We start from the raw sequence: 26505 nt of genomic DNA, 5'->3' as shown, positions 1-26505 counted from the left end.
TTGTTTTGTCCAAAACCTAAAGATATTCAGTTTGCCGTCATAGAGGAGGAAACAAACCAGCAAATATTCACATTTAAGAAACTGAAATTTGGAAATTTTTTCAAAAATAAACCCCAAAGTACATTCACTATAGTTTGGAAAGCACTAAAATCATTGAAAGTGTGTTGCATGGTGTGATGGGCCTGGAAGATATAAGGTGACAGTGCCAAAGGCTGCCTTTTCTTTTGTAGCTCATCTTAAGGTCCTTTCACACCGCGGACGTAACGAATAAACGTCACGAAATTGCGAAATATTCGCCGCCGAATATTTCGCATCAAAACCATTGACACGCGAATAAGCGACAGATGCGACAATTATAAACCAAAGTTTCGCGCTGCGTTCATTCAGAAGATGATGGATTCAGCAACATCATCAAGTGACGGTGGGCTTGTCCTCCGCCTCCTCACCTACAAAAAAAAGAGGAGATTTTGGGTCCATCCACTCCTACAAGCCAGGGAAAGAGATGGGGAGTTCCATTGCCTTGTCCAAGAGCTCAAGCTTTATCATGGCCGGTTCCGGACATATTTTCGGATGTCCGTGGGACAATTTGAGACGCTTCTGGGGCTCCTAGCGCCGCACCCGAGGAAGCAGACCACTAATTACCGGGACCCTGTCGATCCCGAGCAGCGTCTGGCAGTGTGTCTGAGGTAAGGTACAAAGCTCTAGCTAAAATACTATAGTGTGTATGCCACATTATATTGCATTATATATTATTATCAGGGTTTTCCCTGGGTTTTTTGTTTTTTTTTGACACCGGCTTCCTTCTCCTTTCAAACGGGGCAGAGCTCCGTGGAAAACATTACGAGAGACACAGCATTATATTATATTATATTACATTATATGTATTATATTGTGGAGACGTAAATTATAAAGATGAGACAGGAGAGGGGGGTGAGTCGAGTTTACGGTCCACAACAATTGACACAAACAACTCTGGTAACTAAGCAACCGTACCGCATATCCCATAAACCCCTTGCTCTTAAAGGTATATGGATCTATTAGCCCTATATCTATGCTCTGGTGAACATCTCTCCTAGCTTCCCTATTGTGGGTCACCACAGTATTATATTAATATGCTATATTCTGATTGGCTTGTGTAAAATTTTGGTGTTACAGCCTGTCATCTTTCACATCCTTACCTGTCTGTCAATCATCTGTATATCTGTATATATATATATATATATATATATATATGCAGTAATGTATATGCAGTAATGTGCATTCAAATTTTACTCCTCTCCCACCCTCCCCAGATTCCTCAGCACAGGGGACTCCTTTACAACAATAGCCTACAGTTTCCGGCTTGGTGTGTCAACCGTGGCTGGCATTGTGAAAGACACATGTGATGTCATCTGGGCACAACTGAAGGAAACCCACATGCCGGTTCCAAATGAGGAGCTCTGGAAGAGCACGGCCAAGAAGTTCCAGGAAAGGTGGAACTTCCCAAACTGCATTGGTGCACTTGATGGGAAACATGTTATAGTACAGGCACCAGCAAATTCAGGTTCGCAGTACTACAATTATAAAGGTACCTTCTCTGTTGTCCTCCTTGCGCTGGTGGATGCCAGTTACAGGTTTTTGGCTGTCGATGTGGGAGGATTTGGTAGCAACAGTGACGGTGGCATCTTTGCGAACTCCTGTCTGGGGCAGGCCCTTCAAGGTGGGAACTTAAATGTACCAGCACCATGCCCACTCCCCTCAGCACCGGAGTTGGGGCAGGTGCCATTTGTGATTTTAGCAGATGAGGCTTTCCCGATGAAGACCTTTCTCCTCCGCCCTTATCCTGGGAGATGTCTGCCAGAAGATCGCAGGGTGTTCAATTACCTCCTCTCCAGAGCCCGGCGCATCGTTGAAAATGCCTTTGGCATTCTCAGCCAGTGTTGGAGAGTGCATCAACGCTGGCTGCAAGTCTCTCCTGACACTGCAGACAGCATCATCAAAGCCACCTGCATCCTCACAAACTACCTCCGTGGTGCTGATGGAACCCAGAGCGCTGATGTTGATGACGGTTCAGATGCTGTGGATGGCAGTGGCCTTGGTGCCATCAGGAGTCTCCGAGGCAACAGAGCATCAGCTGAAGCACTGAGGGTGCGGGATACATTCCGCCAGTATTTCACCTCACCTGCTGGCCAAGTCCTGTGGCAGTATGACCATGTGCACCGTGGACTCCCTTGACTTTTCCACTGTGCTGAATTTTCTGGTTGCTAGAATACCCTTGTAAATATTATTTAATCTACTGTTTAGGTTGTAAATATTCATAATTTGTAATGATTTCCATGTGCAACTGTTCTTGTTAATTTTAAACTTCAGTGTAATGAATTCTGTGTTAACTTAATACTTACTGCTGCAAATAAATAATTATTTATTGACACAATTCATTCATTCATTTTCTATACCGCTTATCCTGCACTAGGGTCATGGGTAAGCTGGACCCTATCTCAGCTGACTTCGGGCGAGAGGCGGGGTACACCCTGGACAGGTCACCAGTCTATCGCAGGGCTAATATTTACACAATGTCTTGTTAAAATAACGTTCTTATTAAGTATCATATCTAGGATTTACAGGTGTTGACAAGGAAAGATATACAGGGAGAAAAGGTTACTTCACCAGATGAAAGGAACACTATTTTTGATGCACAACTATCAGGAACAACGGTAATGTGATCAATCACAGCTGTGTGAATTGTGAGTGTTCTGGCTCTGAATATCCAAATTCTGCTTGAAAGACAAGCTCTTGCATTTTCATTTTCACCCATGACTGCTTTGACAGAGACAGCCTTCTCATGGCCGGAGCAAGATTCATGAGAAAATGATGAATGTCATCTCTTTCCTCACGCTCTTTAGTACGCTGCTGCTCCCTTTCTTCTTTTCTCTCCAGATATTCTTCCAGCAAATCCTTGCTCCTCCTTTTAGGTGCCCTTGCAGCAGAAGCAGCAGTAGCAGCCTCTCCCTCACTCTCCTCTGATTCTTGCCCTGTCTCCTCCATCTCCTCATCCTGCTGTGGGAGGTCCAGATTGCTGTGCACCCTGTCCAAATATATGATAAGTGTCTTCCTGTCCTGTGTCAGCTGAATGAAGTCCAAAGGAGGACTGTGTACCCTCCATCCAAACCTGTATTATGTATTACCTTGTGTGATAACTACATAAATGAATAAACATGTTTTTATTTTTTTTGTGTACAAAACAGACAAGTAAACAAAAAGGTAAATTCACTTATGTCTTGAAATCGGCAATTGATAGAGAAAGTAAATCAAAACTTATTTTTCATTGCTGTGTTTTAGCTTAATTATCTGATATGTTGAGGCATATCAGGCTGAAATATGCATTGTGCAAAAGCGGTGAAGAATATAATCAATTCAATAGTTATAAAGTGTGTGTATGTAGCCTACCGAGGTGGACAGTGTCTTATAATACCAAACAAAACAGTGTAAACTACATTGCATATTTGTTGAATCTAGTTATCACACAAGTTGAGAACAGCTTTGGACAGAGGGCATACTACATTAGTGCACAGTCAGTTCCAAATTACACAACTCAATTTTAATGTACAAATGATGTACAGTGCATCATTTACCCACATGATACAAATGAAAAAATAATGTGTACTAATTAACAGACCATAGGAGAAAGACTATTTGAAAAAACTACCTGTAGACACCCCGCTTGACTATTAACTACAGGTAAACTAAACACCATTGCTAATGTTACCTTCTGAAAGCTGTGGATGTGTCCAGGAAAGACATAACATCCATGTATTTCCACTGCTTCTTTGCTTTCCCTGCCTGCCCACTCCTCGTCTCTTTTTCCTCACATACGTGTCCCTCAGGTTTTTCCACAGTCTCTTTGCATCCTCAACTAAAATCATAAAAAAGGGACGACATTAAAATTATCATTGTGTGTTTCTTTACCTCCCGTCGATAACCTACTCCTTGATTATCCCTCACGTATACACCGGTTTGTTTACGTTAGCAAAACCGGCATTGTTGTGCCGCTGCCGTCCTGTTACCAACTCTACTACATCTATCAACAACTCACTGTCTTGATAGCCAAGATGTTCGGCGATGCTTTGCCACACATTATCCTTTAATGCGTTGTCCTTGTAAGTGTTGTGTCCCTTTTCAAATAAGACAGGGTGATGAGAGACGCAGGTAATTAGTAGGTCCGCCATTGTTCTCACAGTGTTGTGACGTCGGGGTTGTGACGTACCTCCTTTTCACGCTACATGATTGGTTGATGCGTTTAGTAGCCGGGCAAAAGCTCAGAAAAATAGACCTCGCTGCGAAAAAAAATTATGTCGCATTTTCGCCGCGACACATTCGGGTCGGTGTGAAAGGACTCGTGATGAAAACCGGGGTTCGGAAAAAAATTTTGACGCGCGAATTATTCGCACGAAAAATACGTCGGCGGTGTGAAAGGGCCTTTATGAAGAACCAAATGAGTATAGATTTCCTCTCTCCTCAGCACCTCGTGGCCTCTGAACCTATGATTATAGTCCGAACAAATTACATCCTGGGCTCATCAAGTCACCTGGGGAGCCATCTTTGAAAATTAATTTTCTCTTTCTAACATTATGAATGAGAATGTCAAGTCTGAGTGCACAGTCACCAACCTTAAGGTGTGATTTTTAAATTTAGCTGATGCACCAGAACAACGTGCAATGATTATGACAGCAGGAAGCTTAAGTATAGCAGTCATTATCCAAGAGGCTCACAGACATATTCCAACAAATGATATCAAAGCTTTGTCAGGGAACATCAACTTTTACTTTAAAGTTAAGTAAGTTTCTTACCAATATGAGTCCTGATATGAGGGAGGAAGTGCCCGTCAGAGCCACGTAAAACTTGGGTGTCAAGGTGTTGAGAAACATGCTTACTGTAGAGGAGACACAAACAGAAGAAAGGGTTAGAGCTTACAATTAGATACCAAAAACCTCCTTCTACACCAACAGAGGATACATGAGAAAAGATATTTGTAGATTCAAATGCTGTGTGTCTGTATGAAACTGGGTCATGTCTGCACAGAGGACTAGTTAAGACTGCAAGAGAAACATCAAAAAGACTCAGAGGATTCAAGGACATTTATGATTTCAAGACATGAAACGTTTCATGCTTCAACACGTCATCCACATGCAGGCTTTGGCATTTCCCAGAGAGCCCTGCTGCTCAGATGTGACATTACACAACACCAGGGGACCAGGGTAAGCCTTACTACAGACTGAGGATGCACTCTGGGTAGAAAACGGAAACTGAGCTTAAGGCATATGTGAAGAAAGTAGTTTAAAGCCTTTTGTGGCTCCAGAGGAAGCTGAATGTAATCTGATAAATTGCCTCTGGTGATTTCATCAGTGGCTATCTTGCATTGTGGGGAACGTAGGTTTTGAAAAAGCCGAGTGGTCTAGCATTGCACTCCTAAAATACTGTTGAACCCATTGTGGAAAGTTTAAACACAAATGTTCAAAACTGGCACAGCAGAAACAGAGATATCACCTTTTTTACTACATGTATTCTTTTTCCTTTTCAAAACCGGCAGCCTACATTACCCACAATTCAATTTAGCCACTGTGTGACATTACCAGAGTCAATTTATCTTTATTACATGCAACTCCCCCAAAGCCAAAAAAGGCTTTGTACTACTTTTTCACACACGCAGCATTACTCCCCAAGACCTGTAAACTTTTAAGTGTAAAATTGGTGGAGTTGTACTTTAACTGGTAGCCTAAACTGAGACCGACAACAAATTAACAAAATGTTACTAAAAACACAACTTTTAATGAGGAATAATATCAACTAGATAAGGACTGCATACTATATCATTTCAGGATCGACAGCACAATGTAGGCTTGCACATTAGTCACATGGCAGGATGTGCAATACCCGTCGTCTGTCTAATATTACATAATTCAGCCCATTTAAAGGATACATGGGAGTTTGATACTTGTGGGCAACATGCACAGTGAATCACAATCATTCAATTTTACCTTTATCCAAAGATTGCAGCTTCTTTGATTTGGAAATTCACTGGGCCACATTGCAATTTTAATAATATTTTGATCAGCTGTGCAGTCCTACTAGAAACAGTCAATTTACCAGCATTTGACTTGTAGCCTTTAACGCTGGCTTTTGCAGTGAGTGAGAGGCTACAGATTCACTACTATTGTACACTATTACTATACTCTAATAAAATGTGATAGATGTCAGAGTGTACTATTAAAAATACAGCTAAGTATCATAGGTTTAACGTAACAAACCCAAAACTTTACACCACAAATGTCAGGCCACGTTTCATCACTCATCAGTCTTCAATCCTTTGACAGCAATGTCAGGTTTCTACACAATTAACACATTTCTACTCTTCCAATCGTGTTAAAAGTTACTGAATTTATAGTTTATGTAGCAGATTATTTGGTGATCTAAATGAGGTCAACATTTAGTAATTGCTGGAACTGTTGGAGGGAATGAGTGTGACTAAGGTGTTTTAGCTGTAATACTAGTGATATTATTATCCAGGATGAAGCAACAAAACAGTGTCACAGAGTCGTCCTCCACCATCTGTTTTCAATTTGTGTTTTCAATTTCACACACATCTCTACAAGAGAAAAAAAACACTGATTACAAAAGTGGTAGATGATATTTGGAGCTGTGACCTTTCTATTCATTATCTGAGGACTATTTTCAGTTTTAAAACAACAACAACACTGGAGCATTTTTCTGACTAAAAAATTCTGTCTTTGGTGGATTATGATTTTGAAGGCCTGCTTTTATGGTTCAATACTGGCCGTGTAGAGATGGATACAGGTGAAGAGGGGTTCTTTTTGATAGAAGCCATAGAAATTTGAGAAAAACAGGCTTATGTGAATAAGACGACGTACCAGGGACGGCATATAAACAATGATCTGTTTAGAGAGATTAACTGATAACCGACTCCTCAAACGAAACATCTATGGCTGCTCAGAACACTAAACAAAGAGCCCTCAGAAGTGTGAGGGAAGATGTTTGTGAACGGTACACCTGGCCAAAAAAAATCATGAATGTTTATGCTTCTTAAATAAGCCTTTTAGAGATCATGGTGAAAGTGTTTAAAATTGAAGTCTAATTCCGTGAATGGTTGACCTGTGCATTCTCATGTTTAGCCATTCTCCATCATAGTCACTACATTCCCAAATGTCAGCAGTTAAGGTATTGAGTAAAATATTATCAGAGCTGACAGGAATGGCAGAAAAGAAAAAGAAACTAGAAGTTCCTTTAAGTAATTCTACTGACCGGTGGTCCTGCTGGTGGCTAGTGGAGTTGCAATCATTTTTCAATAGATTCAAAAGAATCTTAGTTCCCGAATATCTTGAGAATTGATTAATCATTCAAGTCATTTTTCAAGCAAAAATGTCGAACATTTGCTGATTTTGACATCTTAAACATAAGGATTTGTTGCTTTTATTTGTCATTTATTACAGTAAATGAAGAGTCTTTGGACTGCTGGCAGGACAAAAGGAGCTATCTGAAGGCATCACTTCGGGCTCCGGGTAATAATAATGAGCATTTTTCTTTTTTTTTTTGATATTTTAAAGTGAAAATAATTGACAAGTTAATGGATAATGAAAATAATTGTAAGTTGCACCCGTGGTGGCTACAGATGCATAATAATTGCTCTATCTTTGTTCAGTGTATGGTCTCACGCAGGGGCACTCTTCATGAAGTAAAGTCCTGTATATCTCCCATTCAGTTGTTTCCAAAGTTGAAATTTGGCATGAGTGTTGGAGCAACAGAGAACTGCACAGGCTCTCCCCGATTTGCTATACATTGCTTTCAAAAGTAATGTATCACAGAAAGAAAAGGTACAAGTAGAAAATCGTTCACTTATTAGGACAGCTTGCATTGAAGCCGACCGAAACCTGCAGATATTGTTGGAAGACGCCACTGCAGTAATGGAGACTTGTCTACTTCTCCAAGATTAGTGTTTTGGGAAACTTCCCGACCTACATTTGGCTTAAAGTTCTGGGATTCTCCTCGACTGACAGATCATTGCATATGGGTGGGGGTTTTGGGTTGTCATGTTAATTCCCTAGAAGTCACACTGAAGATAGGGAGGGTGGGACAAAGAACCCACTCATATGAACCCCAGCCTCATAGCCACACAGAAACACACTCACGTGCATAAACTAAGTGCAGCTGGCCAGCTATTCATTGCTGTGAAGTGCAGGCTCTTGTCCAAGCAGAAAAGGGTCTTTCAGATTGGCCTGTGGTCAAACAGGGCCGACAGCTGCTGTCAGCCTGCACCGATGAGAGGATACTGCTGTCTGGCTGGCGATAGACTTTCTCATCTTCGTCAAGCCAATTTTTTTTTGGTCATAATTGACATACGGTCTATTCACATAAAACAATAAAGCAGAATGGGCATAATCTTAAAGTCACAGATTTAATTTCCAAAACAAGCGATGAAGTGATTAGTATATTCATTAAAAATGTCCCGCTTTTTAAATTGATTCATCAGGAATTTAGCTATGATTTATAATATCTACAACCCTTACCCTTTGGCCAATGTAATCCTAACTGGATAACCTGGACATCATTCATCCCCCTTGTGTAATTTAATTACATAATCCTCTGGTAAAGTTCTAACATTAAAGTCCCATTTTGAGATCAAGTAAAATAAACCAAAGTTTTAAGCCGCAACGTCACATGATTAACTTTTAGTTTGAAGCCAAAAAAGGTGCTCATGTGTCATGGCAACGTGGATAAGAGAGCCCCTTTCATGGGACTTCATTTCTAGGGAGAGTTTAACTGAACTTTGAGATTGTAACTGTGAGACTGCATAATTACAAATATACTATTCCATAAAGACATCTGGCTTCTCCATTTTTTGCATGATGGTTTGCTCAACTACTGCCCAAAACCTGTCATACATTTTACAATATATAGACTGAGTCATTCTGCTGTACTTGTGCCATGTACAGTTTATAACAAGGTCACTGAGACTGAATGTGCCTGTTCCCTCCTTGTGTGCAGTGAATGAAGCAACAATCAATCAAGTCAGTGAAAAGTAAAAACACTCACCGCTATCAAGATTCAGGAATGTGTTTTTGAACACTTAAACTACATAGAACTCTTCCTCAGGATATTTCTCAGCAAATGTGGCATTTGTGTGTTTTAAAATCAGCCCACTGATTGCAGCCAGCTAAATGTTTAATGAAGAGCTGCAGGGGACAGCCTGCACATCTCCACCTTCTCAGTGATGTAACCAACTCCTTTTCCCTCATCAGAGTTGTCAGTAATTCCTTATTTGCATTTGGTCTATGTCCAAAATTTTGCTAAACAGGCCCTTTGCTTTTCGCTTTGACAACAAATCCTCCACCATCATCTTGTCGGTCAACTCTTCTTACTCTTGTGATGTGATAATTGAGGTGTGACTTCTGCAACTCTGGTGCTGCTGCTGTACCGAGTAGAAACTTTTCAGTTTGTAATTGTAGCATCGAACATCTGACTTATTTTTAAACAAAGCAAAACAACGATGGGGGTGTTGGGGCACTGTGTAAAACCGTAGGCAAGCCTTCTCCACATCAGCTACAACTGAGCAACTGGGGTTGAGAGCTTTGCTTCAGGTTGTCTTGGTTGATTTATCTGAAAGCCCACTGCTTCAAACAGCGTCTGTGTATCCATGTGTCCTGTTGTCATTGAGTGCGTGTCGCTTTATGCTCAGTCAGACCTAGTTCTTAAGACGTGCTGTCTGACAAAATCAGAAATGAGAAGTGTTTATGGTTTTTTCTGAAATGCCACACTCAAAGTTGGAGGGAAAAGCTCCTATTATAGGAAAGGGAGAGATGTGTTATCATTTAAATATGAGGATGACGACACACATTTTCAGACAACAAGTCCTGGAAAGCAGTCAGTGTCTGTTAGTTACAGGGTTCAACCTTAATGTGTTTTTTTTTTTGGTTTGTTTCACTTTTTTTTCATTAAGGCAAAAAGGAAGCAAGATGGCTCACGCCTTAGCTACTTCCTTAGCCCTGGCAACCAGGCAATCCTTATTTCTGAGCCCCAAGTCAAAATTTTAATCATTAAATGCCGGAAAATACGTTTCAGGAGCCTTGAGTGTCATCTTTAAATTGCTTTTCTTGTACAAATCTCCCCGAAATAATCAATTTTCAATAATATAAAACAGAAAAGTAGATGATCCTCACATTTGAGCAGCTGGCCTTTTCTGATTAATAAACAACTCTGACATTCAAAGATCAAACTTGCATTCAATTAATTTGCTATCACCTGATTTAACTAACCGTTCAGAACTGGTCCAACATTTTTTAATGGGATGTTTCTCATTCACAAATGTTCATTGGTGGGCCATGATTCAAGCATGTGACCTCTTTGGCTGATACCAGTCCACTGAGTTTATATCAGGAGGCAGCCAGAGAGCATGTTGGGGGGATAACGTGATGATTTCAAGGGACAAATTCTAACAGACAGACTCGAGACTAAATGTCACCGGAGACAACAGGAGATGTGACCTTTACTGAAGAGGGGACGGTCGGCAGACTGCTGCCATGACCGGAATGATAAAAGACGCACACTGAGGCGCACGTGAATACCCACACATTCAAACATACAATGACTCTCATTTATGCACAGTCACACACACAAGCTAGATCTATGTCCTCTAACTGCAAAAGAGAACAAATGAGAAGTCTTTATCATTATATATGCATGAAAAACTCTTACACTTTAATATTGCTACGAGTATATGTCTAAAAAGGCTGACACATATACTACCCTACAACAGATATATTGCCTTTTGGCAACATAGATTACTTAAACATTTATCCCCAATAGAGACCAGTATCGAGTACTGTTGGAACAAAAGTGTTAAATGCAGAAAACTGACTGCTGACCACCTCTATACAGTGAAATAACAAAGTAGTTGGACAGTAAGACATTTCATTAGTTTTGTACTCCATATTGAATATGATACAATGAATATATGATCAAAGTGCGGACTTTCAGATTTCATTCTAACTCAGACAATACTAAACGGTGAGAAACACACTGAAGACCACTGATTAGTCAGAGAGAATAGTTATTATTTGCTTGACATGGAGATCCTGCACATTAACCATATGTTTTTCATTCACTTGACACAGATTTGAATAAATGGCAGTCACTTAACTACGTCAACTGATTAGGTTCAGATGTTCCTCTGTTTGGTTGCTGATAAAAGGATTTCAAAAAACAGAAGACATCCTCCATTATTCCACTGTGTTTGTGTCACGTTGAAGATGTCATGGCAATTTCACCCAGATTTGCTATGACAATCAGCTAAGAATCCCGCCTACATTGAGGTGGTACAATCGGCAGTAAAAAACAAAAATGAAAAAAGTGCCTAGTACCAAAAGTGAGTCGAGTCGATTTGAGCTGAGCCCTATCATGTTTAGATGTCCTGCTGCATTGTCCTAAAACTGTAAGACTGTGAATTAAAACTCTAGACTGTTGATTGATGTTGATTTTTGATGGGAACACCCTCAAACATCATGACACATGTAATTGTGCTTTATTCTAAAATCCAGTGTGCTGAAACAGAGACAAAACAGTGTCAGACAATGATGGAAAAAATAAAGCCAAAGGTCCACAGAAAAAGCTTAAAAACATCAATGTTAATGAACTACTGGAGCCAAGTCAGAGTAAAAGCCTCAATCCTGCAGCATCAGTGACAGGACTTTGGTCATCTAATTTAAACAGCTGTACTACAAGCAAGTTACTGAATTCCTTTTGAATCACTTTGAAACCAGTGATGTGGTGGCGAGTTTTACAGCTCACATATAGCGCTCAAATGTGTGTTCTACAGTATGTCATCACCAAGTCTACAAAGAGTGCTGCTGTGTCGTAAAACTGAGTCATGCTACAAAATTCAGATCTATTCCATTGTGGAGCATCTTTTAGGCTGCAAAGTGCATGCCAATTGATTCTTCACAGCCTAGTGGATGTTAAGTGGACAAATGACTGCTGGATGATTACCAGAAATAAAAAGTGGTACTGAGATATTGTTAGTCCGTTTTCTTGATTGGAAATGACTCTAAAATTATTCTAAAACCTTTTGTTTCCAAGCAGACATGTTCTGATATAGTGACACTGCTTAAGGAAATACATTATTTTCAAACGTTATCACGGGAAGCAGCATGTCAGTAACATAACGCAAAGTTGGAAGATCCTGCAGGCCACCTGCACTCTCACCTGAGTTGTAAGTCACTCCAGCTCAGCTGCTCATACTTGAAATGTTTTTTGGCAGAGCCGATTAAGGAGCGCTTCATAGCCTGGCTCATGTGGCTGGCCCTGACTGATGGGGCTGCTAGCAGAGCCTGTCTGGGTCTAACTACCTCTGCTGACCTTTGAGCATGGCGGAGTGTAGCCAGCATCTGTCACAGCAGCAGTAGCAGGTAAGTTAGTCTCAGTGTGTGTAACGGGTGTATGTGTTATATAGACAGTGTTTTTTCTTATGTTTATGAGATTCTGTGCTGTTGTGTGTAGATTTGTGTTTGTTTCTGGGTTGGTGAGGTAAGTATGTATCTGCCTGTTATAATAATGCAGCACATACTCCCCAAACGTATCTTCTACATGAGAAGGAAGGCAGGCATGGAGAGAGGGATGGTATCAGTTGGAGAGAGATAGGACTAACTCCAAATCTCTCATTTATAATTCTGGATATCTATTTTGGGTGCCAGTAGAAGGGCTACCAAACAACTGATGTAGAGCCGAACTGGTGCTTTTCCCCCTTGCTGTGCAAAAACACAAAAGAGATGTCAGAAAAAAGATCTCTGCAGCAGACCAGGAAAATCAATTCTACAGTCGTATTAGGTAATGCGAAACATCAAAACCTATAAATACAGAACCTGATCCACATTACAAAGTGAGAATCATCCAAGAATTAGTCACAGCATGCTGCCTAAATTACAAGATGCACATGTGGAAGAGAATGGCGGCATTGGGTCTCAGTTCAAAACTTTGATTTTAAGTTGGACTCTTCTTACAAAGTAGTATCCAAGTATTCAATGAGAGCATTACCGAAATGAAAACTTGGCAGTCAAACACTTACAAAAAGAGATTGTGCTAAGCTATTGCTTTCAAATGTTGTTTTTGATTCTCAAGAAGACAGAATAGTATCCTGAATTTGTAAAAATATTCCCAAATGGCTCGTCTTAAAAGAGTGACAGTCTTTCAATTTATTTTATTCATTTGTCTTGGTCTAATTTGCGTCAAGAAAAGAGAGAGATTTGTTCTCTTCCGTTTGTAAAACAATTGTGTTTTCACTGTTTTGTTGTTATTTTTTCGATGCCTGTGATGCATTCTAAATTAAACACAAGGAAAAATTGCATGGTGGAACCCTGAAATGCTTTTGCATTATTATCATTGTACCTTTATGTTAATAAAGCAACTGGGAAGGATACAGGGAGGGAAAAGAGATTTGTTCAGTTTTTTTTTTTTTTGCTTTACTTGCTGGCTGATGGATAAGGAAAGAAGATGTTCTGCGGGACGCTGCGAAGGCTGACACAATCTGTCAAACAACCTTTTATTTTTAATTATTTTCCACAACCGCAGAGGATAAAAGTAAACAAAGAAAACAAACATGCGGGACATCAACAGAAAATAAATACACAGACTGAATGACATTCCCTCTCCCCAGGTTTAATCTAGCTCTGCTCAACAAGCCACAATGTAAACACACATATCTGCTTTCACTCTCTCATACAGTACACACACAGATATACAACTCAGACATAAAGAGGCAAGAAAAACACACACAGACACACACACGGAGCCAGCAGGCCCTCGCCCACGCACTGAGCAAACCGTCCACTTCATGAATATCAATACAAAATGTACAGGGCCACCTGCTGTACACAATACAAAGGCCATTTGCAAGGGAAAAGATCAGAAACACAGCTACCGTAGAGTTCCTGACTACACGCAGCACGTCAGCAGCAGCACCAAATGAAGCAACACCACATTACTTACCCTCCATTCCACTGACACATCCACCAGAGCCACCAACACACTAACGGTCAAAGTGAGATTTTGTCCCTCTGCCACCAGAAGTCAAGATAATTATGTGTCTCCACTGGCTGTCCACATCCATACAGCAGTCAAAGCAGCAGCTAGCTGTCTTTCATAGAGCACGTTTACTAGCAGGGGCCCCTGGTCTAGTTAGTTTTTCTTGATTGGCTGCTGTCTATGAGTGACAGCAGGCTGACGCAATTGTAAGCCAGCTCTATCCTGTTCTCCCGCTAGTAACCCAGCAGAATAAGTATGGGGGGGGTCTGTAGATGCCAGTCCAGCCAATCAATAACATGGATTTTAATGAAAGGGGGCGGGAGCAGGTGCTCCTTAGTCTCCTCCTGCTGAGGTAACCATGACAACCCCTAAATGACCCTACAGCAGAATGGATGAAGGAGCTTCCTCAGATAGCCAAGGATCAGTCCTTCAGTCCTGATTATTACAATGCAAATATTTATTTAATCATCCAGAGGGCCTTTATAAGAATCCATTCTGTTTAAAAGCATTAGCTTGTTTAACACACATTTACTCCTAGCATTAGCCCAGTATCATTCCAGTCTTCCACATGACCAGCTTCAATGGAATAATTTGAGCTTAAGTGCCTTGCTCTAGAGCCCATCAGCAGCAGTTGTTAGGGGAGGGTGAAACATTATCATCTGCTTTCACCAGAGACAGGATTTCCCTCTTGATCCATTGATTAGATCCAGTGACCTTCTGGTCACAAGGCACTTTCTTTCCTCCTTCTGCCTGCTGCCTGATACTAGAGAAGGAGGATGGAGGAGAGCCCAGTGAAATTAAATGGCTGACAAGGTTAGCCGCAGCTCTACGTTAGCGTTTGAACATGATGATGACAAATGCGGTGATTCCCTCTACGAGATCCCACTGAACCGATTCAATTATCACTGCGCTTCCTTGAAGATCAACCATGAAGAATTATCATGAAGCAGTCTTCACATACAGCCCTGCAATGAACCCCCCCCCCTTTTTTTTTGGAGCCATAAGCAGCAATAGTATTAACCAGGAGTGAAAGCAGGATTCTGATAATGAAGAGGATGTAAATTCAAATTTTAACCTCAATTTTAAAGCATAATCAAGAATCAAATGAGTGGGAATTAATGTTTTTGAGCTCCCTTAAAGCTAAGATATGCAAAATAATAGTTAAACTCGTCATTACTGTGTTGTCAAATGATTATCTCAGCATGTGCCAGTGAAGAGTGTTTAAATCCAGGTGTTTACACTTACAACTACACTAGAAATTAAAGCAGGCAGTCGTACAGCTGCTCTGTTAACAGCTGAACGGTGGCTCTTGGAGAGTGCAAATACCAACATGATGGCAGACTGAAAATAACAGTGAAGACTTGTCAAATTACGGGCTCCATAATTTATTCCTCCTTTTCTAAAAGACCTATAATTTGAATACAGTCACGCAACAGAGAAATTAGATGTTATATTGTTTGGTCAGAAATCACAAGTGTCCCTTTTGTTCTAATTCCACCACAGTGTTCTGCTGCTGTTAAATACTCTCCAAGCAGAGATGCTTGTATCAGCCAAATAATATTCTGTCCATACCTGGGTGTTAATCATATTCAAGCTACCCAAAAACTCCCTTTTCATCAGTGGCCAAGCACACATAATGATTATGGCTGAGGGAATATGCCAAGAACAGTGATGTTTTCATTCCTCACCACGTCTATCCATAGAAGAGGGTTCAAGTTATCCGACCAATTAATTGACACCAGACCACTGCACTCCACTGGTTTATGTGGTTAGATCATCGAGTTCTCTCATCTTTACCGTCAAGCCTCTTACTTACTATGTTATTAGGAAGTATCAGTATCCAAAAGGGGGATTTTATAGCTACCAGGGATGACTCAAGACTCAATGAACTGGGAAGTACTCCAAGCTTCCCATTAATCCACTGACATTGGTTTTGTATGCTGCTAATAAACAAAGTTTTGTGAAAATGTGTGCAATTTTAACATCTGACCATTTTCCAAATGTTTTAACTAGAGAGCGTTGATATTTAGCGATTCCAGAAATGGTTGTTCTATTCTTAACATGCTGACTTACAAATAAATCTTAAATTACTTGGGGAGGTGAGATGGCCCTAAAATAATATCATGATATTTCACGGTATTTCTGCAACCATGATATTCTTGACGAAATGACTGAAAACAGGGAAATATTTATAGTATAGAACTCCAGCACAGTTGCCAGAAAAAAATTCGTATCATATCAACAATTCTACATTACATGTCATCAGGACATTTTCCAGCTATGTTTATTCAAACCAAACCGGATATTTTTGACGAGACTGTCCCCAACCCTAACCAAGTAGTTTTTAGCTAATCAAACAACAAGAAACAACATAAATTTGAAAATTGAACCCAAAGAGAAAGTTTCAACACATCCGTGGTTGGTAGAAATGTACATTGCCAACATTTATCTGGCGACTAGATTAAGAACTCACAGTATCTGCTGATCTCACCTTGTACTCAACCAGGAGCTTGTGCTTGATGGTGAAATAACTTTGTTGTAGTTCCTTCTTTTCTTTTACAGTCTTCTTGCACTTCTTACATATAACTGCCAAGTTGTTGTACGTCTGATGTTTTGTAACCAAACCACTTCCACACTACCAAGTTGCTCTCCTTTTTTGAATAAATTTCTCCACCGGTGGAGCTGGTAGCAATGTTCATATTCAAGACTATAGCAGTGACATTGTAAACAATATGATAATAATAATAATAATAATAATAATAATAATAATAATAATAATAATAATAATATCATTATTATCATAATAATCATTATCATCATCATTACCATCAGAATAATAATAATAATATGACAACCTTCATCAACAACAATATGATATGGTACACCCCTTTTAAGTACATCTTAACAAAATGTAACTATATTCATAGCAAGTGGGGTAGAGCAGCAACGATTAACGGATTAATCAATACGTAGATGGACAGAAAGTTAGGTGCCAACTATTGTAAGAATGGATTCATAGTTTCTGTCACTTTTTTAAGTCAAATGGCAAAGATGTGTTGGTTCCAGAACTTAAAAGTAATGATCTGCTGCTTTTCTTTTTCATTTATGACAGTAAATGAAGAGTCTTTAGGTTTTGGACGGTCTGCTGGACAAAAGAAGCAATTTGATGACCTGGCATTTATCCATTAATAGTGAAAGTAATAGGTCAATTCATCGATAATGAAAATAATTGTTAGTTGCAGCCCTAAAGTAGGGTCAGCATGCTGGGAATGAATTAAAGAGCAACAGCATGACCTCACCTCCCCTGCTTCTGGCCAAGCCTATGATCATTAAAACTCAAGAGTCAGAGCTCTGTTACTGTTGGCACATGTAGACCGCTGATGTTATGGATGGCAGCAGCAAATGGCCTGGGAGCTGGTCCTGTTCACTGAATAGTTTCATAACCAGCCTTAGATCCATATATGGAGATTTCGAGTGCCAGTAAAATGACTATAGATGACGTAAAAAATTTTCCAGGTTTTCTGTTAAATTGTTGAGATCTTGTCTGAAAACTCTGTGGTTGGATTAAAACTACAGCACTGAACAGCTATGACTGTTACTAACAAAACAAAACTGAAACAAGTATATTCATGAAAAAAACAGAAAAAGCCCTATTTCTGTTATTTTTTCTGTAATGTTTCTGCGCAAATCATACAGTAGGCCTAAGTAATAAAGGCAAATGGAAATAATGTTTGCTGCAGTCATACCTGTGGTAATACCCAATTAATCAAATTTGAAATTCATTTGACAATAAATACAAAATCTTGCAGCAAACCTTAAGCAATGCCCTTCTTTTTAGTGGATGCTTTCCAATAACATCCCATACAGTATCAAGAGTTTGTCACAGTGGTGGTGACTGAGCAACTGTATGTAAAGTAGAACGGCTTCAACACCAGTTCCCATTCCTAAAATTCAATATTGGGTGTATAACAGAGTGTACAAGCTTTTTGGAGAAAGGTTTCCAGATCTTGCATTGATCTCTGTGGGGTGACGATTTAAGGTCAGAGGTCCTGATCCATGAGAATACATTACTGTCTCTCTGTTTCATGGGATATGAGATAAAGTCCTTACAGAAGATCCTTTATCTAAATTAAGCCTCCTTTTTGGCTTGCTCGACTTCCAGCCACTATATGAGCTCAAGAGACAAAAATAGCAGAAGTCAGCAGTTACCACAGAAACCCGATCGCTCTGCCGTTTTGCCGTTCTTATGGAGGTTACCACAGCAACAGAGACAACTGGTTGCCGTCAGAGGGCTGTTCGGCTTTCATCAAATGGCCATTTTCAGTAAGCACCTTATTCTTCTCATGGGCACCGACAGTGCAACAACACACAACCTGGAGCTAGCTCAGCAAGACAGTTCAAAACCCATTAGTGGCTTATCACTGATGAAAGATGTGATCTTCTTCAGGCAATAGGGAAAATAATATCCAGCTTTAAAAAAAACATAATGGCCACTGATGAAATGGCACTTATACAACGGCTGAGTGATATGACTAAGGTATGGCCTACAGCAATCCTCCCACAATCAAAACATGCCTCCATTTGCCAATTGCATTTTCCCCAAGCTCATCCTTATCAGCTGGCATACTGTTGGTGATCTAACAGAAATAGCCTGGTCTCCAGTTGGTGTAGTGTTCGGGTTTCTGCCAGGGTTCATGGACCAGCGTCAATCTATTTTTAGGTTGAGGACACCCTAGAAGACTCTCAAAGTTCTCATCGATTCTGAAACTGCGTTGCATCACACGAGTAACGGTGCAAATTACAGATCATTTTGGCTCCAAACTGTAAAAATCATCACAGTAGATGACCAGGAAATAAAGGTTTCACATACAGCACATAATGATGTAACTGATATAATCCTGCTGACGTCAGGAACTGTAATCACACAGGGAGACACGCAAACCAATGTAGATCAGCACCATGTCAATCCAACATGAACTTGAAAAAAGAAGAAAAACGGTTCAATATTGTATAGAACAGGGGTGGAGGAGGAATGAGGCCGATATAGCAGTACTACTGTAACCACTAAAAGCTATTACAAATGAGATGTTCTCAAACTTGTTTCCGGTTATTGGTTTCAGTGTTTTTTGTGTCTATGTGGCAACAAAATTAATGAATTTACAAATGCAAGACTTTGACACGGCATTCTTTCAGTAACTAAGAACTTGTGTCATCAAATAAATGTAGAGGAGTGAAAGTATTAAGCGGCAGAAAATGGAAATAATCAAGTAAAGTACCTCAAAAATGTACTTAGATAATCTGTACTTAGTATCAAAATTAAATATAAACATTAATGGAATGTAACTAAGATTTTTGTTTTTACTGCAAAAATATATAAGCTTCAAATATCAGTTATCATCTCCTTGATTGCTAGTAATTGGTATCAACCCTGAAAAAAACGTGTGTCGATCCCGACAGGAATGAACTACAAGCTACATTTTCGCTCCATGTCATAGAACTAAAACCTCAATGGACCCCTCCACCTGAGCATCTGAGAACTTATTAAACTGATAGTAATACGAACAAAGGAGTGCTATGTCACTGTTGGTCTCTTCAGTTCACATCAATGATAATAGGATCTGTGCTCCTCCAAGACAATTTGACATCAGACAATCAATAGCCCCCAGGCTGCTGTACTGACTGAATGGGCTGAGGTGCATTTAATTTAACTACAAGACACTGGTTTGAATCCGACCTCAAGTTTTTGTAATAAGTTATTCACTTCCCCTCTCTCTCTCACTTCCTGTCACTGTTCGCTGTGTACTAATGATGAAGTTTAAATGACTTTAAAAGAAAAGAAATCAATGCCCCTTCAGGCAAGAATAAAATCTTGTACCACCTGCAAGTACTGACCTCCATTTTGATTAAGCGCAGACTTATTGTACAACTACTGAATCATCCACTTTTTATTATTAACATCCTATAACACACAGGCCAAAGGAGAAAAGCAAGACAGAATGCAGACGCTATTAAGCCAAACCTGTGTTGGATTGGGGGCAGGGAGGTGACAGCTGATGAGGTCAAATGTCTTCAAATGAGCTCAGTCTGTGTGGGTGAAAAGGTAATTGCATTTACTCAAAACTGTGCAAAGGATGATGTTTCTGCTCACACTGGTGTCAGTAAGGTGCGTTTATAAGTCTTGCTGGCTGTTGAAAACTGAGGGAAATGGCTAATGAAGAGTCAATTTTAAAAGTCTAACACTTAATAACGCAGAGGAAGAAATCCCTTAAAAAGGCCTTAATAAAAGCTGGAACTAGGCTAGGTTCAATTTCTGCCATTATCTATGGATGACTTCTGGAATTTGCAAGAACCACACATTTCCTTACATTTGTTTCATTTTGCTCTAATGGTAAGAAAAACAGGCAGGGGTCTTTTGTTTGACTCTAATCAGCAGATATGTTTGGGTAATTGTTGCTGAAGTGTAGATCAAACTATCTTATGTGTATTGTCAAATATATAGGAGATATAGTAAGACTAAAATAATGGGATTTGCATTGTTTAGTCTTTTGCTGTAGTGGAGAGGATAAACATGTTGGAAGTGATTTTCTTTGCTTCCCACTCCCTCTACCATCTGCCATTATGAGAAACAGGGAACAGAGTGGTCCCTGTTTGTTGCCAGAAAGTAATTCGGCACATTTCCCACCAAACCTGAACACTGACCCACAATGTCAAACGCACCAAAGAGGTTGATAGAGGCTGCCTTTTTTTTCCTCCTTCCACCATTGACAGTAATTATGCTAATGTCTCGAAATAAATGTGGTTATGGCTTATTTTAAGACATTATGATATAAGCAAATATTTAAAAGCTTTTACAGTTTGGCTGTTAAGATGATTCTGTTATCTAGAGCGCTGCAGAGTGAGGCTGAGCAGAAAGATAGTGCTTGGAAACACCAGCTGAGGGTGTGAGTGGTTGCCAGGTATTTGTGACTCTGGAGCTGGATATACTTGAGACCAGAGTTAGTTTATTAAAACATACGAATCTGACAACCCCGAGGTAATCCTCAATGAGACATTGTCTGATGTGGTAGACTTGTAACAATCTGATTACAATGATTTGGATCATCGCAATGGAATAGTTCATCATAAAATGGTAAAAGTCTCAAATGCGAGCTGGATGATTGGAGCTCGTACAATATAAATGTTTCACTTTCAGACTAATCTTTATCTTTGGCTCAATTTCAGGAGAAAACTTCACTGTCTCATACAAAAAACTTTCTAAATGTGTCCAAATTAATTTCCTTTTGCCAAGTTTGCTAATAAACTGTTTGCTGCTTGGAAATAAACTTGGACCCAAGCTGTTTCTTAGCAAAGTAATTTCAATGAAATAGCCTATAAAGGGGCCTCAACTTACCTCTGAGTGTTTCAACAAATACTGGTGAGTTCATTATCTAAACCTAAACAGTTTAAGGGGTATGAAGTTTTTGACCCATTTTGTCTGTATCTGTGAAATCTCATTAAGCTAGGAATGAATTTGCACAAAGCTGTGTGAAAAATCCTACATCAAATAGGCATAGGGGCAGGATTGGTTTGTGGCAGCACCAACTAGTCGTCTATTTGAATAAAAGCAACTGAGGGTTTGAATGTGTTGTAAATAGTATTGTTTCTGTTTTTGAACAATCATCTTTGCATGTAGTGTATGCATGCACTGTGGCCATGGTACAGCAGCACTACCATTTAGTTTTGTAAAATCGAAAAATTGTGCCCTGATATGAATTACTAGCATACCTGTATCAAACTGCAAACATGAAAAAAAAAAGAGAAATTACAGCACTCTGCCAACATCGAAGAGCCTATAGGCCTCACCAAACTGCGAAATGATTAAAAGGTCACAGGCAGCTGATGCGTCCATTAACTACACTTCCTGTAAATAAATTTCACATCTCTTGAAAACTAGAATTTAAACACAAAAGTGAAAATTGCAGAAAATATCTAATAAATAAAATTTGAGAAGGGGTTCCACTCTTCCACTTTAAGTATGTTAGATCCCTTTAAATGCTTTAGGAACAGAATCCCATGATATAATGAGTGTGTGGGGTGAGCATTTCTTCTTATATTTATCTTCCATTCATTTTATTATCCTATTCCATCTTCATTAATAGAACCAATCAAGCTGTTTGCTTAGAATAATTTCTGCGTAGAAAACCCCTGCATCACTCACTAGCGTACATACAACTACAATTCTTTTTTATTATGTTATTTCAAAGTGTATACATGTCATCAATCTAAAAAGCATGTTTGATGCTTTAACTTCTCATTAATAACACTTTTGTTTTACGAACGAAAATGACAGCTTGAGTTTACCCCAAACTAGCAGTTAGTCTGAGATGTATCGGCTGGGAAGATGTCGTAACAGTTACAGCTGAAAGTGAGAATAAAAAAAGTTTGCAGAGTTCACACATTTCCAAAATGCAAATCAATTGCCAGTTGTCTGCCCATAAGTGACTACTATTGTTGTTAGCACGACATCAAGGTGAAACTTTCTATATTGAACCTTTTATTCTATACAAAATAAAGTGTCAGCTAAAACAGAAACATCTGAGCCAACTTAAAATATAAGCATGAACATAAATTTTGGAGAGCTCAACCTACACGCCACAAGATAACGGTCACCAATTCTGGACTTTGATAAATAAAGAAACTTGAATAAACTTGAAACACAACATGATGCCTACAGTTACAACATTTAATCAAAAGAAAGGATCTTTTGAGGAATACAGACCAAACAAGCTAAAAACTCTGAGGACATGCTATTGTCAATCGAACTTAGCGAGTGCATTGAGTTTGACCCTCAAATGACCTCAAATTTTGGCTAGAATTCAGAATCTCAAACCACAAGGGCACGACAACCTCAGTGGTGAAATATAAGATGTGATCTGTACCAGGCTGTACTTTCAGAATACTCCACGGTGTCATCCACTGAGCTGTGCATTACATAAACAAAGATTACTGCTCAGAGGAGAAGTGGTGCATGACAGCTTTCCATCACTGGAACAGCCAGGATGCTAACACACCACAGAGTGTGCTGCTGCCGGTGTGCATGCTAGCTCTGATCCGACGTAAAAAAATAAGTTACTTTTGGCGCTGACTGTGCAGCCATGACAGAATCAATTAGATCAGCTCAGACTTCCTTGAAGTATTGAGCAGGTAGTGGAGTGAGGCATCATGGTATTGATCAAAGTGAAAGGTTTTCTTGAGAGGGTGGGGTGAGAGGGGGAGAAGGGGAGAAAGGGATTTGCCTGGAGACATCGGCCCACCAACAGATCAACACTACAACTCTTCTGAGGGAGGTGAGGTTCAGCACAGTGCCCAAAGACACACGTGCACACAAATGTACACAACAGCCGTATGCTATGTTAGCTTCAGTAGCATCTATGGCTGGAAGTGCTCTGCTCTGGAATCTGACTGAGCTGGAGAAACAAGACAGAGGAGGCTTCTGGAAACGATGCAACTCCAGCAAAAGCATCCATCTTCTGACATGCTCACTCACACACACGCAAACATGCACAAAGACACGCTGAAATAGCATTCAACCGGCAAGCCGTTACACTTAAGAGGGCTGAAATACATACAGAGAGGAGGTGTTCTCATATAGACACACAGTGAGGCTAAGTGTGAGAGAATGCAAGGCAGGCGGTGAGCTCAGAGTGACCAGCTAGCTTGTAGTGCCGACCCTCCGTGCTAAAATGGTAGATCCCAGATTTCTCCCCATGCAATCTGCCACCAGCAACCATGGAGGCAAAACAGGAAGAAGAGAGGACAGGAGAGGAGGGATGCAGGAACAGAGGAAACCTAGCCATTTCCTTTTCCTCCTCTCCCTCTGATAAAACACAGACATAAACATAAAACAGGTTCATAAACATAGACAAACAGAGGAGGCGGGAGGATGTTGGTGTTACTTACATGAGGACTCTGTGCCGAACATGGCTGGGCCGGGAGCTGTGATGGAGAGGAGGAGGAGGAGGAGGAGAAGGAGGAAAGAGAGGAGAGAGAAAGGGGAGGGTGATAGAGAGGGAGAGAGAGAGGGGAGGTTGATGAGCAGGCAGCTACACAGCGGGGGTCATCAAAGCAACACAATGCAGCCAGCCGGCCGTCGCTGCCTCCCAGACGGCCAGATGCCCCAGCTCCGCTATCCGTCGCTGCTTTAAAAGCCCTCCTCCACACACACAGTCCGGCCGCAAAAAAACACGAGGCCTTGTGGAGAATTAAATAAGTAAATAAATAAATTTAAAAAATAAAAACAAGCAGAAATCCACGGCCAAGGCAAACTGTGGTCAAATCCAGAAACAGAGACGTGGCTAGCTATCGCATCTCTCCTCTTTCTGCAGTCTGTGTCCTGCTTCTCATCCTCTCCTCTCTGGCACTCTCTCACTTCTCATTCCACTGTAGGATTTACTAACGGAGAGGAAAAGAGAGGGGAGGGGGGAGAGAGAGAGAGGCTTTCCCGGGGAGAGGAGAGAGAAGGGGGGAGTGAAAAACTAAAAATCTGGTGAAGAGCCGCTGCCGCTGCAGCCGCTGTAAGACAATAGCTATGCAAACAGAGAGTGACGTCACGGGGGGGGGGGGGGGGGGGACTGACTGACTACTGCTGGCAGATGGAGAGAGACAGGGAGGGAGGCAAGGAGGGAGAAGGGGAAAGAAACAAGAAAGAACAGGAGAAAAAGGGAGGGGAAGATGGAGAAGAGGGGGAGTGCAAGAGAGTGGAGAAGGAGAGATGGAAGGGCCGAATTAAACAAAGAAAGGAAGAGGACAAGGAGGAGAGGAGATACGGTAAGAAAAGGAAGGAGGAGGTGAAAGCAAAGGTGACAAAAGAGAGGGAATGAAAGATAGAGAGAAGGAGGGAGGACAAGATGGAGAAGAGGGGGTGCAGTTTAGAGATACAGAGGGGGAGGAGGAAGGCAGCTGGGGCTGAAAAAAAGAGAGGGACGCAGGCCAATCAAAATGGTTTGTCTACTTCTGAGCTAAAAAGAAACTGAGACACACACACACACACACTGGAAGGAGTGATGAGGGGGGCAGGGGGCTGCAGTCTGTCAGTTCGACAAATTGAAACGAGTATGAAGAGGCGCACTGGAGACCGCTGTGTGTTTAACTGCTGTTAACGAAACACACACACCTGGCCATCAGGGAACCATGCAACAAATTTTCTGTTGTAATCACAGCATCATCAATCAAACCTGCATTAACCTGCAAGAATACTAAGTAAAATATGGATTCACATGAAAACACATGTATCATATATCTCATCCTTGCTCTACAATAGACTGAGACCAATTGCAAATATCATAGCAAAATCCTTGAAAATGTGAGGTGCATCAAACTCACCAAATTGATATACAAAACATGCATCCCAGACTGCAACCTTCAAATATTTTAATACCTTGTAAATAAGCAAAATATACCTAATGTACTGTACTGTATTTGAATGTTTCCACACAAAGGACGCATATAGAATTAAAGTATTTGTGACCACTTCCTCAACCATCCATTCTCCATTCTGAATCTGCAGGTTTCAGAGAGCAAAATGCAGGAGTTCATTCCATCCCGCGTATATGACCCCTCCACCAAATGCAAATCACAATAATCAACCAGGAAATGAAGAAAGCTTTTAGTACAAGTTGCACTGCACTAAGCTCAGAGTGAGCAAGCTTACAGACGTCAACTGGAAGTTGAAGTCTGGTAAAGGGAACAAAACATACCAACACTAATGCTGCTGTTCACCTCTTTTGATGAAACTACTGTATAGGGCTGCAAGTAATGATTGTTTTTATTATCGATTAATCTGCCAAGTATTTTCTTGATTAAACTTTTAGCTGAGTAGTCAGATATGCGCTGATAAGAAACTTTCTTTTAGAAATTAGAATGCATGAAAAGATGCCTGGAACAATTTAGAATTATCAAATTTCCATTTCACTGTTTTCATTTGCATAGATGTAATTTCAATGTGTGTATGTGTGTATATTGCCTGATATATCAATATCAATATTCTATACTCTCTGATATCAGCATGAGCCCCAAATATTGAGTATCGGTCAGGCTCTTATGAACAACCAACGATCACATTTGACAACCTTGAGCCAGAGAATATTTGGCATTTTTACTTTAAAAATTAAACTTATCGATTTTTTAAAATAGCTGCAGTTCAATCTTCTAATGGATAAATCATTGCAGCTCTACTACTGTACACAAATCATGGTATGTTGCGAGGGCACTGTATTTAGGACATCTGAATCCTTTTCAGAGCTCTAAATCTAAATGATTCAAGTTTTTCTGCCTTTTTCAGGATGCATGGATAACCAGAAGTGAGCGTGCTGCAAGTGATAAGTCTCATTATTGATGCATACTGTAAAACTTTAATGAAGCCTGGAGTATGGAGCCTTTAAATGTAGTAAAGTGCACACATAA

The 26505-nt window shown here is 40.3% G+C and overlaps 1 protein-coding gene across 8 annotated transcripts in view; it reads right to left on the bottom strand.

Moving 5' to 3' along the window:
* The window catches only part of LOC311264210 (suppressor of tumorigenicity 7 protein homolog), a 60689-nt gene that overhangs the window by 19979 nt on the left and 14205 nt on the right, over positions 1-26505 (bottom strand). For 3 of the 8 annotated variants that reach the window (XM_084364897.1, XM_084364898.1, XM_084364896.1), the window contains 2 exons: positions 24004-24039; positions 4827-4909 (listed from right to left, as the gene is read on the bottom strand). In XM_084364897.1, the coding sequence (XP_084221023.1) occupies positions 4827-4909; positions 24004-24025 (105 nt within the window). In that variant the 5' untranslated portion in view covers positions 24026-24039. Of the gene's footprint in view, positions 1-4826; positions 4910-14028; positions 14051-24003; positions 24609-26505 lie in introns of those variants that run through there. The other 5 variants (XM_084364899.1, XM_084364895.1, XM_084364901.1 and 2 more) reach the window with 5 other exon arrangements.

Source organism: Pagrus pagrus (genome assembly GCF_965226575.1).
Source record: "Pagrus pagrus genome assembly, chromosome: 10".
In the NCBI taxonomy this organism is placed as follows: Eukaryota; Metazoa; Chordata; class Actinopteri; order Spariformes; family Sparidae; genus Pagrus; species Pagrus pagrus.
The sequence above is the reverse complement of the archived record's forward strand: the minus strand, read 5'-3'. Positions and strand labels throughout refer to the sequence as shown.